At 46.0% G+C, this 15,783-nt stretch overlaps 1 protein-coding gene across 1 annotated transcript; it reads left to right on the plus strand.

Annotated features, from left to right (window-relative positions):
• The first annotated feature begins 1,926 nt into the window (after positions 1-1,926).
• LIPG (lipase G, endothelial type) lies at positions 1,927-15,095 on the plus strand. The gene is made up of 10 exons (XM_090037779.1): positions 1,927-2,046; positions 3,159-3,328; positions 4,154-4,333; positions 5,927-6,038; positions 8,160-8,384; positions 8,868-9,110; positions 9,644-9,764; positions 10,433-10,651; positions 11,923-12,027; positions 13,440-15,095. The coding sequence occupies exons 1-10, from the start codon at positions 1,980-1,982 to the stop codon at positions 13,459-13,461; spliced, it is 1,464 nt and encodes a 487-aa protein (XP_089893905.1). The 5' UTR covers positions 1,927-1,979; the 3' UTR covers positions 13,462-15,095.
• The last annotated feature ends 688 nt before the right edge of the window (positions 15,096-15,783 follow it).

The following is a 15,783-nucleotide window of genomic DNA, read 5'->3' on the forward strand; positions in this document are numbered from 1 at the left end:
TCCCAGGTAAGTGCCCCAAGCAGAGGCCTATTTGCTACCCTTGGGTGGAGTCCTCTCCAGAAAGTTCACCGGGGAGCTGGGAAACTTTTCCTGACAAAAACTGGTACATCCCTGCTAAATCTTTTGGTTTTTGTGTCTGATGTTTTTCAACCAGCTCCAATGGGGAGAAGTCATTTCTTCAGTCCATTAGGCTTATGGAGAGGTCATGGCTGGTAAGGACCCAAGAGCTGGGCACCATAAAACAGTGGCATAACTAGTTCAGGGCGACAGGGGCAGCTGTCCTGGGTGTTAACTTGGTGGGAGGCTGTGTGTGGGGGGGGAACAAAACAGCTGCTGCCACAGCTGTGCAATTGTGACTGATGATGCAGTGGCAACCAGAAGCTGCCCTGTGCATGGCAGCTTCCCCAGGTGCCCGCCCGTGTCATTACACCTGTAGCTCTAAAGACACAGAACAAAAAACCAGTGCTTGTCCCAAAGAGCTTGCAATCTGAGTATCAGATTAGAGACAACAGAGCAATATGGACAGATGGGGAAGCTAGAGGGAACAGGTTACCAGTGCTTCCCCTACAATGGAGAACAGCCTGATGGGGCTGCCCCTTCCTGCCCTGTCCTCATGGAAGAACAGCACCAGCCCCATTTTGCCATCCTTGGGGGCACTGCAGAAAGGCAGAGCTTTCCCCACAATTCCCCTAAGGCAGAAGCTGTTGGGAACGGCAGAGACCCCACATCATCCTCTGAGTGTTGCAGGAAGACTTTTTTTTTTTAAGAAATGTTTCCTGTTCCAAACCAAATCAGCCAAATCAAGTCCAAATCCATGAGTCAGTCCCGAACCATAAATGTCCCAACAACGGACAAACACCCTCCACCCGCACCAGGGGCTTCAGATGTTTCCAGCATCTTTTGGCATCCTACGTGCCTGCCCAAGCCTGGAGGCTTGGAGTTTGGCGTCCCCAAGTCGTAGGCCTCAGAACAGGGTGGGCCACCCGGGTCACGGCCCGACCAACTTTTAGCACGTTAATTTAGATAGCTATGCAGTGAAAAGAAAACTGCTATACAGGCAGTCCTCCGACTTACGACACAACTGGTTCCTGGAAAAAAGCATTTTAAGTCGAAATGTAACTCAGAACCAATTTTCTCATACGAAACAATGTTATAAATGGGGGATTTGTTCCTGAACCAAGGCCCAATACCCTATTTTCACCAAAATACCCCAGAATTTTGTACTCGACCCATTAATATCGCTTCATTAATGTATTTATATTGCAAATAGCAAGCATGTTGATTTGGAAGGGCTTCTTTGGGGTGACTTCGCTGGACCTTTTGAATGGCTCTTGGCTGGACTTCGCGAGGGGCTCTCGGCGGGAGTCCTCCCAGGAGGCGGCTGCAGGGTTTGCTGGAGGCTCGGCTGCTTTCCTAAAGAAAGCCTCCGAGGACGTCTGGACAGACGCTGTCGCTGGCCGGCGTGGCGTGGCACGGGGCCAGGTGGTGTAACGATGAAACCGGGTGTCAGTTCAGACGCGCCGCCAGCGGAGGGCCGCCCGCACACCGGCAGCCGGCGGGGCGGCGGGTCATGTAAATGAGAGGTGGTCGGGGCTGCCCCACGTGTCGCGCGGCCGCGGGAGCGAGCCAGGCAGCAGCCTCCCTCTTCCACGACGGGGCGCCCGGCCCGCGGCGCCGTTAGGAAGCAGGTGCCCTGCCGCGGGGGCCGAGGGAAGGCGGGCTGCAGGGCGATGCCACGGCGGGCCTGGGCGGGCAGAGACGCCCTGACGCCAGCCCAGGGGGTTTGGGACCCCGCGTCTGGCGGGGGCGGGGCACCCACGTGGCCCCCGCCTCGCCTGAGCTGCGGCGGGGCGGCGCGAGGCGCCCATTCCTGCCTGGGGCGGCGGTGGCGTCACGGGGGGCGCGACCAATGGCGTGGCAGAGCCGGTCGGGTGACGTCGCGCGTTAAAGCCGGGGCCGGCGGCGGCGGCCGGGCAGCCATGCGGGCGCTCGCCGTGCTGCTCTGCCTCGCGGCCGCGGCCGCCTCCCCGGGCCGCCTCCGCCGCAGTAAGTGGGCGCCGGGCCGGGGGGCAGCGGGGCAGGGCCCTGCGCCGACCCCCGCCCCCGAAAAGCACTTGTCGCCGGAGGGGCTGGGTGGCGAGCGCTCCGCCACGGGCAGCGCTCCGCGCGATACTGTGCAGGGCTCTGCAGGCGGAGGGAAACCGCGGAGTGGCACTCGCCCGCCAAGGGCGGCCGGCCAGGGTCAGGGCACGACCTGCGTCCCTTGCTCAACGCTCCCCCACCCCGGCCACTGCTCCAGGAAGAGCGCAACGCCTTCTGCGGGCGTACAGCTTTTCTGGAGTTGTCTGAGCCCCGGAAAAGTGCGACCGTCCTGGTGACCGCCAGTACCCGCCGCGCAGTCGTCGGCCCTGCTGCAGCTAAAACCGTAACGAGGGCGTGCTACTCTTGCACCTGGCAGCTTGTCCCACAAAATGATTCCTCTCTCTTTCCCTCCCCACTCATCTGTAACATTTCAAAGCAAGATAATGCCTCCCCGCTCCTCCGGGTAGTGCCCCGAAGCAAGTGGGCAGCTTTCCAAAATGTGAAGGAGAGGGTCTGCGATAACGCTGGTGATTCTGCGTGAGCTTTGGTTGGAGCGAAGTGGCTGAAGTCCCAGTCTCCTATTAAGGCATCCCCTGGGTTCAGCAGAGTTTGTGGGTATGGGGAGATCTGTTTCCCAAAGCTTTTGAAGTGTGCAGCATGAAGCTTTGGGCTTTTGACAGCAGCAAGCCAGCTGCTGAGCTGGAAAATGCTGCTCTACTGGATGCGTGACAAACCAAGGGGTGTCTGACTTGAATTGCTTGTACAGGGTGGAGGCGAGGGCTTGTCTGAGAAGTTCGGCGTCCTCTCTAGGCAGTTCTTTCCAACGCTATGCCATGCGGTGCTTAAAATGCTCCTTTCTGTAGCAGCAGTGTGTGTAGGTGATAAACCCAAGGTGTGGTGGTTCAGGGTAAATTATGAATGCAAACCCTCCCACACAGCCTTGCTTGACATGCAAATCAATTGCACTCTTAAAAATGCTGTCTCTGTTAAAATTTGGATCCTGCCTTGCACCTGTACTTGGCTGAATAACACCCAAGAGGAACTGATTATGTGCCCATCCTTTGATCTGTTACCAGATGACACCACGGCTGCACACTCTCAAAGACTGCAAGTGAAGTTTAATCTTCTCTCTTCAGCATCTCCAGAGAATGAAAGCTGCCATCTCTCTGTAGACCAAGAAAAATGCCTGGAGGACTGCAAATTCAATGCGACAGCTAAAACCTTCTTTATTATTCACGGATGGACAGTAAGTATGGAGACATCTATGTAGCTTGAGGCAGTATTTTCTTTATTCTGCTCAATTGTTTGCACTGCTTGAGTTTCCATCGTTGTCTAAAAGCACACGGGACACTGAAATCATCGTGTTCTGAGCTCTGCAGGCTCCTAGGATCGATGCTTGAAGATATCGTTGGAAGTAGTAACACAGTGCTGCTAAGACTTAAATTCTTGAAAATCCTGTTGTCTAGCCACAATATTTCAGCATCACTTCATATTTGTACAATATGAACCTGACCAAAGTAACTCTACTTTCTAAATGAAGCTATGGAAATGCGATCAGGTGTTCAGTTTAAGACGCCACTTGGCGCTGGAGACATTATTTTAAAGATCCTGTAACTTAAGCTCTGCAATTTTATTGTTGCTTGTTGCAACTGGTAAAGAAATGCAGAAAGCATGCTGAATTTGGTTGGCTGACTTTACCAAGTCTTCCTCTTCCATTTCTTGAGTAACTAGTTGCAGCACTGCTAGACTGATCTAGTTTGTCTGCAGTTGCACATGCTGAATAAGTGATCCATCTTATTTAATTTCTGGTAGAAGAGGGAAGAAAGGCACTCAACAAAAACCTATCACCTTTCACTCTAGAAAGTGAGAAAGCAATATTCTTCCACAGTCTGTCTGGAAACTTGCATTTCTTACATCAAGGGCAACATGCAGAAAGAAAGTAGCATCTACTGGTGATCTTACATGCAATAAGTTGTGTATGTATACTTTAAAGTTTAAGGTGAACCTTGTGGATTGTGTGCATCTGGCTTTCTGTGACCAGGAAGCACTAACATTTTAATTCTGTTGATAGATGAGTGGCGTATTTGAGAAGTGGCTGAGCACCCTAGTGTCTGCCCTCCAAAACAGAGAAAAGGATGCTAATGTGGTGGTGGTAGACTGGCTGGCACTTGCCCACCAACTCTATACAGATGCTGTGAACAACACAAAGGTGGTTGGACAAAGAACTGCAAAGTTGCTCAACTGGTTACAGGTAAAACTACCGCAGGGCACCACAAGTGACAGCTGCACAAGGGCACAGAGTATACCAGTTCTAACAGTCGGGAGCATGGAAGACATCAGTGTAATTCTAGCTATACATGGCATATTCAGCCCTGGTGCATGCAGTGGCACCTCTGTTTACCGAAGACATGCCTTATCATAGGGCTGGGCAATTATTTGGGCTGGAGGGCCACTTAAGGGGTTTTTTGGTGAGCTGTTGAGAGCCAGGGGGATGGGGCGCTGACCTGGCCTCAGCCCCCCATCACAGCTGTTTACACTTCCCAGGGGAAAAGGGGGTGGCCAGGAAGATGCCAGTTGACCCTATCCACCTTTGTATTCACTGCCAGGGGTACCAGATTGCCTAGCCGAATGTGCGCTGCCCAGTCTGATTAAATGGGGCCACAGGTAGGTGGAGGGCAGTGTCCAGGAGTGGGACCAGTGGGGCCAGAGCTGGAATTGGGATTGCAGGGCGGTGATGCCATGGGGCTGGGGCCAGGCTCAGAGGCAGAGCCATGATCTGCTCCCTGCACGTCATTGCAACGCGCGCCGGTTCTGCAGGGAACCAGCGCCTGTCTCGGATGTGCCAGGAGCTGATCGCAGCCCTGCCCCCGGCCCCAACCCCGTGCTGTCATCACCCTGTGATTCTGTCTGCCTGTCCCACTCCTGGGTACTACCCCCCCCATCTACCTGTGGCCCCATCCCATCCTCCTAGCCAGGTGTGCCCTGCCTGTGGAGGTCCTGGGCCAATCTCCATGGAGACCCAGCCCACCCACTCCATCTGGCACCCCTGGCAGTTGGTGCAGGTCAGACAGGTTTAGATGCCCAGACAGCAGGGCTGGGTATGGCAGTGGTGGCGGAGACACTGGCAGTGGCAGCCAGAAGTGTGAGGGCAGAAAGAACCGCTGCCACGGGGGCTGAGCAGAACGAAAGCCTGATGTTGAAAACAAAGGACGTTTAGACACGTGCTCCAGTAGTGGAGCTGGGGGGGGGAGGCACTTTAAATAGAGAGGCTCTGAGAGCTGCTGTAATTAAAGCACCCAGAGCATCTTGCGTATCTGCGTCCCCACACTTAAAGATGACGGCAGAGGTGCTTTAACGAAAGTTCATTGAATGAGCTTTAGTTAAAGTGCTCCCGTCGCCATTTTTAAGCACAGGGATGCTGATGCACGAGATGCTGGAGTGCGGTAATTACGATGCTCCAGCAGACTCTATTAATAGAGCCTGCTCTGACGTACTGTAATTACAGTGCGTCAAAGCAGCCTTCCTGCTTGTGTGTAGGCACCCAAAGTGTTGGTTTGACCTAACGCTCGGATTCGCTATTCCAGATATGCCCTTTTAAAAGCTATCTTCAGTGTGACAGGAGGTTAGATGAGTTGAACAATGATGACTAAATAACCCACAAACTACCGGATCCTTTTGCTAATGCCTTGAAAACACTACAAGACTAGAAGCATTTTTTGGATTAAGCCTCTAATTCTAGGGATGTCGAGATGTGAATCTTGCAGCTTCAAGTTCCTTTGCTTAGGTAGGACGTGTACCAGTTGTTCTGAAAACACAGCTAATTTAAGCATTTTTCAAATTGCAGGAAAAACAGTACCTTCAGTTTGAAAACGTTCACTTAATTGGGTACAGTCTTGGTGCCCATGTTGCTGGCTATGTTGGTAACTATGCAGCTGGGACAATAGGCAGAATTACAGGTAAGATTATGCTAGAACCACTGTTGCCACTTGGGCATCTCATCAAATATCAGTACCCTGCAGCGAAAGCCTCTTCTGGGTTAATTCATCTAAAATTAAAATGATTAAAGCATCCTACAGGTGATGGATACAAAAAATTATCTCCAAACAGATTTTTTTTTTATATTTTGGATACTAAACTGACATTGCATCTCTTCCCCTTCTTCTACAAAATATTATTGCTGTGGGATTCTTCTAATATTAGTCATGAGACTTTCTCTTGAAATGGAAAAATCTGCTTTCACAAACTCCTGTAGGACCCAATATGGGTTGGCTAAACACTGGCCTATTCTCATACCCTTGTTATCAAAATCTTACATTTCTGTTTGGTAGAGATGCCTACTCTATAGCATACATAGGGGGACTAACTTGGCTGTGACAGTAACTTGTTTCCCATTTGGCTCACATCAGTTATTAAACTGTACCCTTCATTTTTGACACCTACTCTGTCCCCTGCATCCTACTTGCTAGCGCAGTTCCACTAGTTTTGTAAGTCAGTATCCTACTAAAACTCTCCTCTATATGTGAGAGGATTTGGATCTTTTGTTTAGAAACGTGGTGGGGAGGGTTGTCTTCAGAAGAGTACGTTGCCTACACTACAACCATGTGCCTTCCTTATCTGTTTAGGAGGGGATAAGAAATTCTAGCAATAAAACCAGTACATGTAGGTAATGCTACAGTCTGAATAAACTACTGTGTAACACTGGGACGCACCAGAAATTTATCATCACATGCGGTGATCTCCAAAAGTCAATTCCTCTATCTGGGGACAGAAGGGCCAAATGGGAACAGGTAGTGGGGATTTGTTTTCAAAATTTTGGATGGTCCAGATAGCCACGGTTTTCACTCATCTTTAGCTACTAGTCTTAAAGAACCAGCTAGCTATTTCTCTCTGGTTCTCATACCAAGGATCTGTAACATATGGCCTGCAGGCTAGATCTGACCTGTGACTAGGTCCAGTCCAGCCCAGGATGGTTCATTCCAACACAAGGTATCAGGGGCACAGAGCTGCATCATGCTGAGCATCTCCCCTGTAGTGCTCCCCTCAGCTGCAGAGCCTACTGCTCACCACATCTACACTTCCCTTAATACAGAGGAATTGGGAATCTGCTGTGAGAGTGAGTCCAGGCAGCTGGCTGTTGGGAAGAGGGGAGGGAGGTGGATTTTTGGCTTGCAGCCACAGCTGGATCGCAAGCTGCGGCCCACAGCAGCAAAAGGCTGCTGACCCCTGCTCAATACCATAAGGAAACTTCCTAGTGTTTAAGGTACTAGCATGTCTTTACTTTTTAGTTATGCTGGATCCTTCAGTCTTGGAAGAGACTAACTGACTTTCCCTTCCCCTACTATTCTTTCTTCCCAATTGCTTGCTGAACTTGTATGAGGCAGGAGATGGTTTAAGTACTGACTTCTACTCCTCTCCCTTCTGATACCACTGAGTTTGTTGCGAAGTTAGGTCTCTTATGCCTGCACATGTTCATCTGGACTGACTTTTCTTTACTAAAGAAAAGGGGCTTCCTCTGCAGCTAGGGCCCAGTCTCTGAGGAATACTGCTCAAAACAAACTCCCACTAAGTCCTTTACACTTACACTTATGCTCCAAGGGTGGTTAATTAGAGTCATACCAAACCACCTCATCTCAGTCTTTTGGAGAACAATTGGCTAAACGTGAACAGCTGGTTCTTTTTCTTAAAAAGGTGCATGTTCTGGTGTGCCCAACACTGACCCCTTTAACGTCAATGGCCAACGTGACTATTGGTCTCTGAGCACTGAAATATCTTAACTTGCTACACTTGAAATCATTTATTTGTTGCATTATTTAAAAGCGCAGCGGATTTGTGAAGATACGTCCATAAATAATTAGGGCAGACCTGAAGTATTAATGCATTCCATTATTTGTACTATTCATCCTTGGTTAATTATTCTTTTGCTTAATTGTGATGATGAATTTTTTGAAAGTCTACTCTAGAGGTATGCTTTCTGGGACAGGAACTGGTTGCATCACTGTTATTAGGAAAGTGTCGCAGACCTTTTGGCTGTTGCCAAGGTTGTACATATCTCATGTCTCTTGTGTTCTCCATAACAGGCTTGGATCCAGCTGGCCCTATGTTTGAAGGAGTTGAACCTCACAGACGCCTCTCCCCTGATGATGCGGACTTTGTGGATGTCCTTCATACATATACGAGAGAAACGCTGGGCGTCAGCATTGGGATCCAGATGCCTGTGGGTCACATTGATATCTACCCCAATGGGGGCGATTTCCAGCCTGGTTGTGGATTAAGTGATGTTCTGGGAGCAATCGCGTATGGGAGTAAGTTCTGACACTCACTCTGTTTAGTTAGAGCAACCTCTACTCCTCACCAACAAAGGGGGTTCCCCATCTGCTCAAAGGCAGAGGATAGTATAACAACAAAGCTGCTGCCTAATAGGAGGTTCTTTTCAATGCCTCTGTGCCTCCAAGAGATGAGGCTAGAGTATTTTCCAGTAAACTTACTATAAAACTTCATGAGCTCAGACCACTTTCTACTCCAGGACATTAATCAATGCCATATTTTGCTGGCTCTGAAAACTTTTTGTCTGCCTCTACAGCAAAACGATTTTTAAAGTGACAGACTGTTTTGTCCAAATGTTTTGTATTACTGTCTTGAACTATGCTTATTTGAAAAATGTAGCTGGTTTTTGGCCAAAATCAGTTTATTTTGAACAGGAAATGGACTAGCTCGCTGAAGTATCTGTTGGGGTGGCAAATGGCTGAACTGTTCCTTATAACCACAACCTTCTCCTTTTTATCTAGGTATTGGGGATGTTGTGAAATGTGAACACGAACGATCTGTGGACCTCTTTGTGGACTCTCTTGTGAACCAAGATAAGCGGAGCTTTGCTTTTCAGTGCACAAATTCCAGCCGTTTCAAGAAGGGAATCTGTCTGAGCTGCCGAAAGAACCGCTGCAACAGCATTGGCTACAATGCTAAGAAAATGAGGAATAAAAGGAACAGCAAGATGTACTTAAAAACCAGAGCTGGCATGCCTTTCAGAGGTACCTATCTAATGAGATTAACTTGAAAGACGGTGCTGATCTGTGGGGATGATCGTCTTCCGCTAAGTGTTAATATTCTGACACTGACAGTTTGGCAGAAATGAAAGTACTGGGAGGGCTGCATCTGTGTTGATTCAAATATCCAGGTCCAATAACCACTTCAGGGTTGTGAGGCAGCACTTCTTTGTGTTAAGGAAGAAAATTACCATTCCTCCCTTTACACTAACATAAGGATAACCCCTGACTCTGTATCTGAGCAACACTTTTTAAACGGGAGCATTCTAGACACAAAATGGTGTGGGGGTATTTTAATACAAGATTCAGGAAGTCCTCCAAGCTAAGTGACCAAGTCCTGGAGTTTCATCTTCGGTTAAGTCAGTCACTAATTTGATGCTTTCTCCACCTATCAGTGCTGTTTTGATATGGAAAAGATTTAGTCTCTGGCAACTAGTATGTTAGTAATGGAATAGATGGATACCTCTGTTTGCAAATGTGGTTGTAAAATGTATTTCTCTCTCTCTCTCTCACTCTAGTTTACCATTATCAGATGAAAATGCATGTTTTCAGCTATAAAAACTTAGGAGAAACTGAGCCTACCTTCTTGGTTACCCTTCACGGCACGAACAGAGACTCTGAACCCCTCTCTCTGGAAATGTAAGTGAAGAGCAATTTACTCCCTTCCCTATTCTGACCCACAAAAACATTCTTCTTCTGAAATTACTCATCTTTGCTGTAGAAGAAGCAAGTGCCCAGCAAACTTGTCTTGGTTCATGGGGTCTAACTTGCCTTGGGGTTCCTTGTAGGCCAGATCCAACTTGGGGCACTGAGGGCAGCTGCTATGGTGGCAGTGGCAGCAAGAGGTCTGGAGGTGAGGGTCTGGTGGTGGTAGAAGGTTTGAAGAAAGGGTTCCAGGTGGCAGCAGCAGCAATCTTAGATCACTGCCAACAGACATGGCCAGTGGGGCCTTGAATTTGGTGGCAGGTCACACCCAACTTCTGATGGCTTGCCAGTAGCCTCGCAGGCCAGATAGAGCAGCTGCATGGGTTTGGCCTGGCTTGCAACCCACATCTGACACCCAGTTTTCATCACCTAAGGCAGGGGAGAGCCTGAGGTGTGATGCCTCATAGCAACATTGCTAAACCAGAGATCCAAGTTCACTTTCTTTACTCACACCAGGAACTAACAAGAGCCTGGAGTTAAGCAGCTTTGTGGAATGCCCGATGCGCTGTAAAGCTCTTAATTTTCAACACGCTTGTCTAATACAGCATCTTCTTGTTAGTCTCAATGAGGAAACGAGGCTGAGTTCTCTGCCTGTCTTTCAGACTTGACCAAATTGGCCTGAATTCCACAAACACTTTCCTGGTCTATACTGAAGAAGATATTGGTGACCTCTTAAACATCAAGCTTACGTGGGAAGGGTCATCTCAGTTCTGGTACAGTCTGTGGAAACAGTTCAAGAGTTACTGGTCCCAACCTGAGAATTCCTCCAAGGAGCTGCACATCAGACGTATACGTGTGAAGTCTGGGGAAACTCAACAGAAGTAAGTAGAAAGATATTCTTTTATAGTGTGTTCATGACCTGGAGTGGGTTTGAGTCCTTGTTCAAAGGGATATTCAAGATGTATTGAGGACACCGAGAAAAAGTCTCCAAACATTGACCAACTGGGGAACTCCAGTTGTACAAGCAGTGAAATATGTCCATTGACACTCTAGTATAGTTTAATGGTTGATATGGTGACACTGCTGGGTGGAAGAACAGCAATTTCTCTGAAAGCCTAACTTTAAAAGAATATTGCTCGGTCCTGTTCAGTGTAATTTGTTTTTTTTGTTAACAAAAGTGTTGCTATCGTCTCCCCTTTCACTACCATGAGTGGGGATGGGGCAGAGGGCCATTAAAGCATCAAATGTTCCCCTGTTGAAAGAAGGCCAATAACAAATGCACCATAGTTTGGCAAAAATCACGGCAATTTTTGTAGCGTTTGCAGAGGTTTAATGAGTTAATACACTGGATTAACTAACAGCTTGACACCCAGCTTTGGAATGCAAATAATGGTAGCACTAAACATACTGGTCCTTCAAGCAACGGGGGACTGTGGACTAGTTGAGATTCATATAGGATTCCTTGAAGAGCAAATGCACTCCAGTAACCCTCAACTTGTAAAGATGCTGAGCACACGTGACCACACTCCCCATCATGCCGTTATGTTGCTGATTTTATTTTATTCTGTCCATACAAGAAACCCAGACCTATTGTGTGCAATTCGCAGTATAAAATGCAGTTTACAAAATGCTTCTACAACCTGCCCAGACTCTTCAAAGCCCTCTGCACCAGAGCAATATCTTACTGCTTACGAAGAATTTTAATTGTTTTGGCACTGTTCTCTGACATCTGCATACCAAGGTCTTGGTCTTTTAATTACCCCCAATATTTAAAAGCTAAAAGCACTGCACAAGATTATCTTGAATGTCCTCCAGTAGCAGGTGGAAGACGGTCAGATTTCCGCTGCAGGAGGAGCGCTGCAGTAGCATTCTTCATGTGGAAGTGACTCCAATTACAGCACAGGCTGTCATTTTGACATCAGCGCCATGGTGGTATTGGTGCTAGTGGTGATACCGGGTGCTAAGGTGGAAGAGGAACTCATTCCTAACCCCCAATCCGAGGTCACTCTTGTTAGACTTCACGTGGTTTGTTCTTTCAGAAAGCTGAGATTCTATATGAGTCTTTCATAATTACTTTCCAAAAAATATATAAGGAACTTGCATTACTAAATATAGATAACCTCTGTTCATGGCTTCTGGTTCTTCCTTCCAGGCTTACTTTCTGTGCTGAGGACCTTCATCAGACAAACATCTCTCCTGGCAAAGAGCTCTGGTTTGTGAAGTGTGGAGATGGATGGCAAACAAAAAATCATCCAAGGTAGGGTAGAGACCAGCTGTTCAAAAACCTACCGTCTGGTGCCTCTGACTGAACAGTTTTTTTTGCTCAGTCTTTTATCATGTGGTATTATCCTGTATTTCCCAAGATTATAGGAATGTCCACCCTAAACACTTCTCCAGTTAACACAAGATTCCTAAAACATTGAAGATACGTTGTAAAAACATAATTGGCCTGTCTAGACATGTAAGTTTACAATATACTTTGTAAACTGCTGTATACATCTATAGATTGCAGACCTACAGCAATCTACAAAGTAAAGTAATAGTATTTTAAAGCTAGAAGATATGATATGATCATCTAACCAAGCCACCCTCTTCCTCACCCTACCATCCTTTCTTCCCCTCCCTCACATACATCTAGTACTCTTAATTCTAGCGCACCCTTTCAATCTACTAGGGCTGGTGCCCAAAATATGACACTTTCATTCAGTCTGGTGTTTAGTAACAAGGATCTTTGGTCACTCAGCTGCTTTTCACAGAAGCTCCAGTACAGACTTAGGCCTAACATCTATTCAATTTGCTCTTAAAGTCTGGTAGAGCAGAGCTTGTTTGATACCAAACAGTGTGCAGTGTTTAAAACTTCAGAGCTTTGCCACAGCTCTGCGGAAGAGCTTGCTTGCACAGTTACTGTCAAATGGGCGGCAGCATTTTTCTTTCAGTTGAGCCATGATTTGGTCTCAAATGCCAAGTTTAGCAAAAATTGTAAAACTCACAGTAGGACAATTTATGGTTTCACAGATGAAAATTCCCATGAAAACTTTTTATATTGGAACATATAGTGGTAGAAAGAAATACAGTAGCTATAGCTATCCCAGCAGGTAGAGTGGAGGCTGTGGTAATGTCCACAGATTATTAGCTGGTAAACTTGATTCTTCCCAAGGGTGAAGGATCATACTTGGAAATGGTTTTGGGTGCTGGAATATATCACTCTCCATGTGAAATAAGTTTACTCCATAAGCAGCCGTGTAAGAACCGGGCCCTTGATAGGTACTTCTGTGCGGCAAAAAGCATTTTGCAGTTCAGTGGGGCAGGAACTACCATGTTGCCATATCTGGAGAGCCTTCCGCTTACAAATCTATTAATCCATTCCTGAACACAACAGCCTGCAGACTCAAATCCAGGGATTCGGGCTTTCATGACAGCCATCTGTAAGTCTAAATGCATGTTACACTTGGTATAAACTCAGGTTTCCACAACAATTTCAAGTTGTCTGAACACTATTAGACACTTTCCAAGCAGGATCAAATGCTAAACTGCTCCTCGTCTCTGGTTTGTCCACAATATGTCCAGGTCTGTCCCACTAACACTTTTTTTTTTTTTTTTTTCCAAATGCAGAAGATCAAAAATGCTCCAGCTCTTCAGTTCACTAGATATTTCTGCTCCTTTCCTTAGGTCAGCCTTGAATCTGCTCTGAAGGCTTCTCTGAAGACCTGCACATAAGGACTAAACAAAATCAAAATGCATAGAGAAGGCTACAGTAGTGAAAAGACACACTCCTGCACAGTCTGTCTCAGCAGCACTTAAGAAAACTCACTATGGAGGACAGCATGTCTCGGAGCTGATGCAGGCAGTGGAGGAGTGATCCTGATGGATTCAGTTGCTGTCCTAGAGTAACTTATTAAAATGACTAAACTCTCCCTCCTTAAAGGAGTCAGGTTAATGTGCATGAACCTGATGATGTATATATTTCTTGATCTGTGTTTATGCTCTGCATCACCACTCCCCCCCCACACTTTGGCTTCCATTAACTGGAAGTGTGGACAAGTTCTAGACACATCTGTGCCTTGACAACAGCAATATGCCTTGGAGGTTGAAGAGAGAAGTTCACTAAACATCAAAACAGTTGAGACTAAGCTATTGAAAACGTGTCACTGTGTCTGTAGCATAGGAGGTACTATGTGATCTAAAATTGCACTAAATCTTGTGAAGAACGGAAGGTCTAAATCTGTTTGTTTTTTGTTTGTCTGTTTTTTGGGGTTTTTTTAAACTAAGCACAATGTGTTTTCTTCTATAAACTCCATCTTCTCTCCATGCTGTTCAACACTTTTCCCATTAACAAGTTACTGTAGGTCTGCCTGATATTGTTACAAACGCATTGTATGGTGAAGAGACCAATATTTCACCACTATCTTAAGAAGCAAAAGCAAATCCAAATAAGCAGTGGTGTTGCTAACAGCTGTTCCTAAGATGGTTGTTCCACTGAATATAATTATCTAAATCAGGACTATCCAGAACTTATTCACTATTGTCCTGAAAGATTTAGATGACAATTACCCTTCTGTTTGTTGTATAATAGGAAGGCAGTTGATTGAACTGTATCAGACAAACACTACGCCTTTCAGCAATAATATTCAGAGGATACAATCACCTCTAGAAAGAATGGAATTATAATGCAGCTGTAGTATCAGCACACAAGCTTATTTTTTCACGTGTAACAATATTTGCCTGCAGAAATCATTTTCAGGCTCTTCTTAATCAGTGACTCTAATCTGGCTCCATTTCAGCACGAAGTTACTGATCCGAGTGTCAGATTCTCACACAACTGTTTGATTTGCTATAGCACTTTGTGCTGAATCAGAGGTGTAGTTACAGGCAGGGTGAAGGGTGGGTTCTTTATGCATTTAGGGTTATGCTTTGTTTTGGTTTTAACATGCACAGCCTTTAGCACAATGCCAATGCTGCCTGATCCAGTAAATTCAGAAGGTCTTCATCAACCAGGTCATTTTAAAGGGCCAACAACTGTTTTTAATAATCCCGTGCCAACCAAAGTGAAATCATTGTATGCATTTGGAGAATAATGCGATTGGTCTTGGTTATGTACAATCATCAATAATTAAAGACTTTGGTAACTGTGATTTGTCACCATACCATATTTATACAGTGGTCTCAAGGTCCTATTTGTAGACTGTGTTTTTTATATGACTTGGAATGTTATTTATTTCTTGAATGTATGTATGGTTAAAAAACCCCAAAACCTTTGAACTTTGCATTTTTTGAGTAAAAGTTTTTATAAACCTTAAACAGAAAAATAAAGATATCTTGTAGAAACTGAGTAGAGCCATTTATTAGCTAGACTACCTTGGAAGGTGACCATCTGGTCTTAGCTTTCATTCGCCCAAAATAGTACATCTTCCACTAGTGCAGTGTGGGTCAAGTACCTTTCCTTCTAAAGTTATTGGCTTAAACTTACTGTCTTCACCAGGAACAGGATTTGCAATGAGGGCAACAGCAGAAAGGGGAATGCTAACCACTTATAACAAGGTAATTTTGAGTGGAGGCAGGTAAAGATCTTTGTATTTTACTCCAGCTACAGTCTTTTTATAGCGTGTCTATAGCTTAAGATTTCCCTGTATTGTAGCTGTGCCTACATTTAGGTTAAACTGTAAATTTAATATTTTATTGCTTTTTTAAGAGTGAAAATTTTATAAGCTAGTGCAGTTACTCCAGCAGCTCAGGTTGACTTCCATTCAGCTTCAACAAACCAGCCTTGCCAAAAAGGGTGAATTCTTGAAAAGAGAACTGCAAAGAAAAATGACTTCTGTATGTGCATGTCTAATGACTAAGCAAGGTGTATCATGTGATACTGCTAGTATTTCATGCCATGGTCATCAACAAACACAATTTTCACAAAACTTCTAGTTAGAGGAGAAGGAAAGAAGCTAGTAATGTTATGGGCTGTTTGGAAATCTGATTTCCCCACCTCTTATCCTGGGGCACAGTTTTACAGTACCAAGCA

The sequence above is a fragment of the Crocodylus siamensis genome, chromosome 3, assembly GCF_052110815.1.
Source record: "Crocodylus siamensis isolate JL-2025a chromosome 3, ASM5211081v1, whole genome shotgun sequence".
In the NCBI taxonomy this organism is placed as follows: domain Eukaryota; kingdom Metazoa; phylum Chordata; order Crocodylia; family Crocodylidae; genus Crocodylus; species Crocodylus siamensis.

Bases quoted from the DNA above. Each gene is read 5' to 3' on its own strand.
- LIPG (XM_090037779.1), top strand. From the start codon at position 1,980: ATGCGGGCGCTCGCCGTGCTGCTCTGCCTCGCGGCCGCGGCCGCCTCC. The intron at 8,385-8,867 runs GTAAGTTCTGAC...CTTTTTATCTAG, and splicing joins GGGAGCAATCGCGTATGGGA to GTATTGGGGATGTTGTGAAA. The intron at 9,111-9,643 runs GTACCTATCTAA...CTCTCACTCTAG, and splicing joins AGCTGGCATGCCTTTCAGAG to TTTACCATTATCAGATGAAA.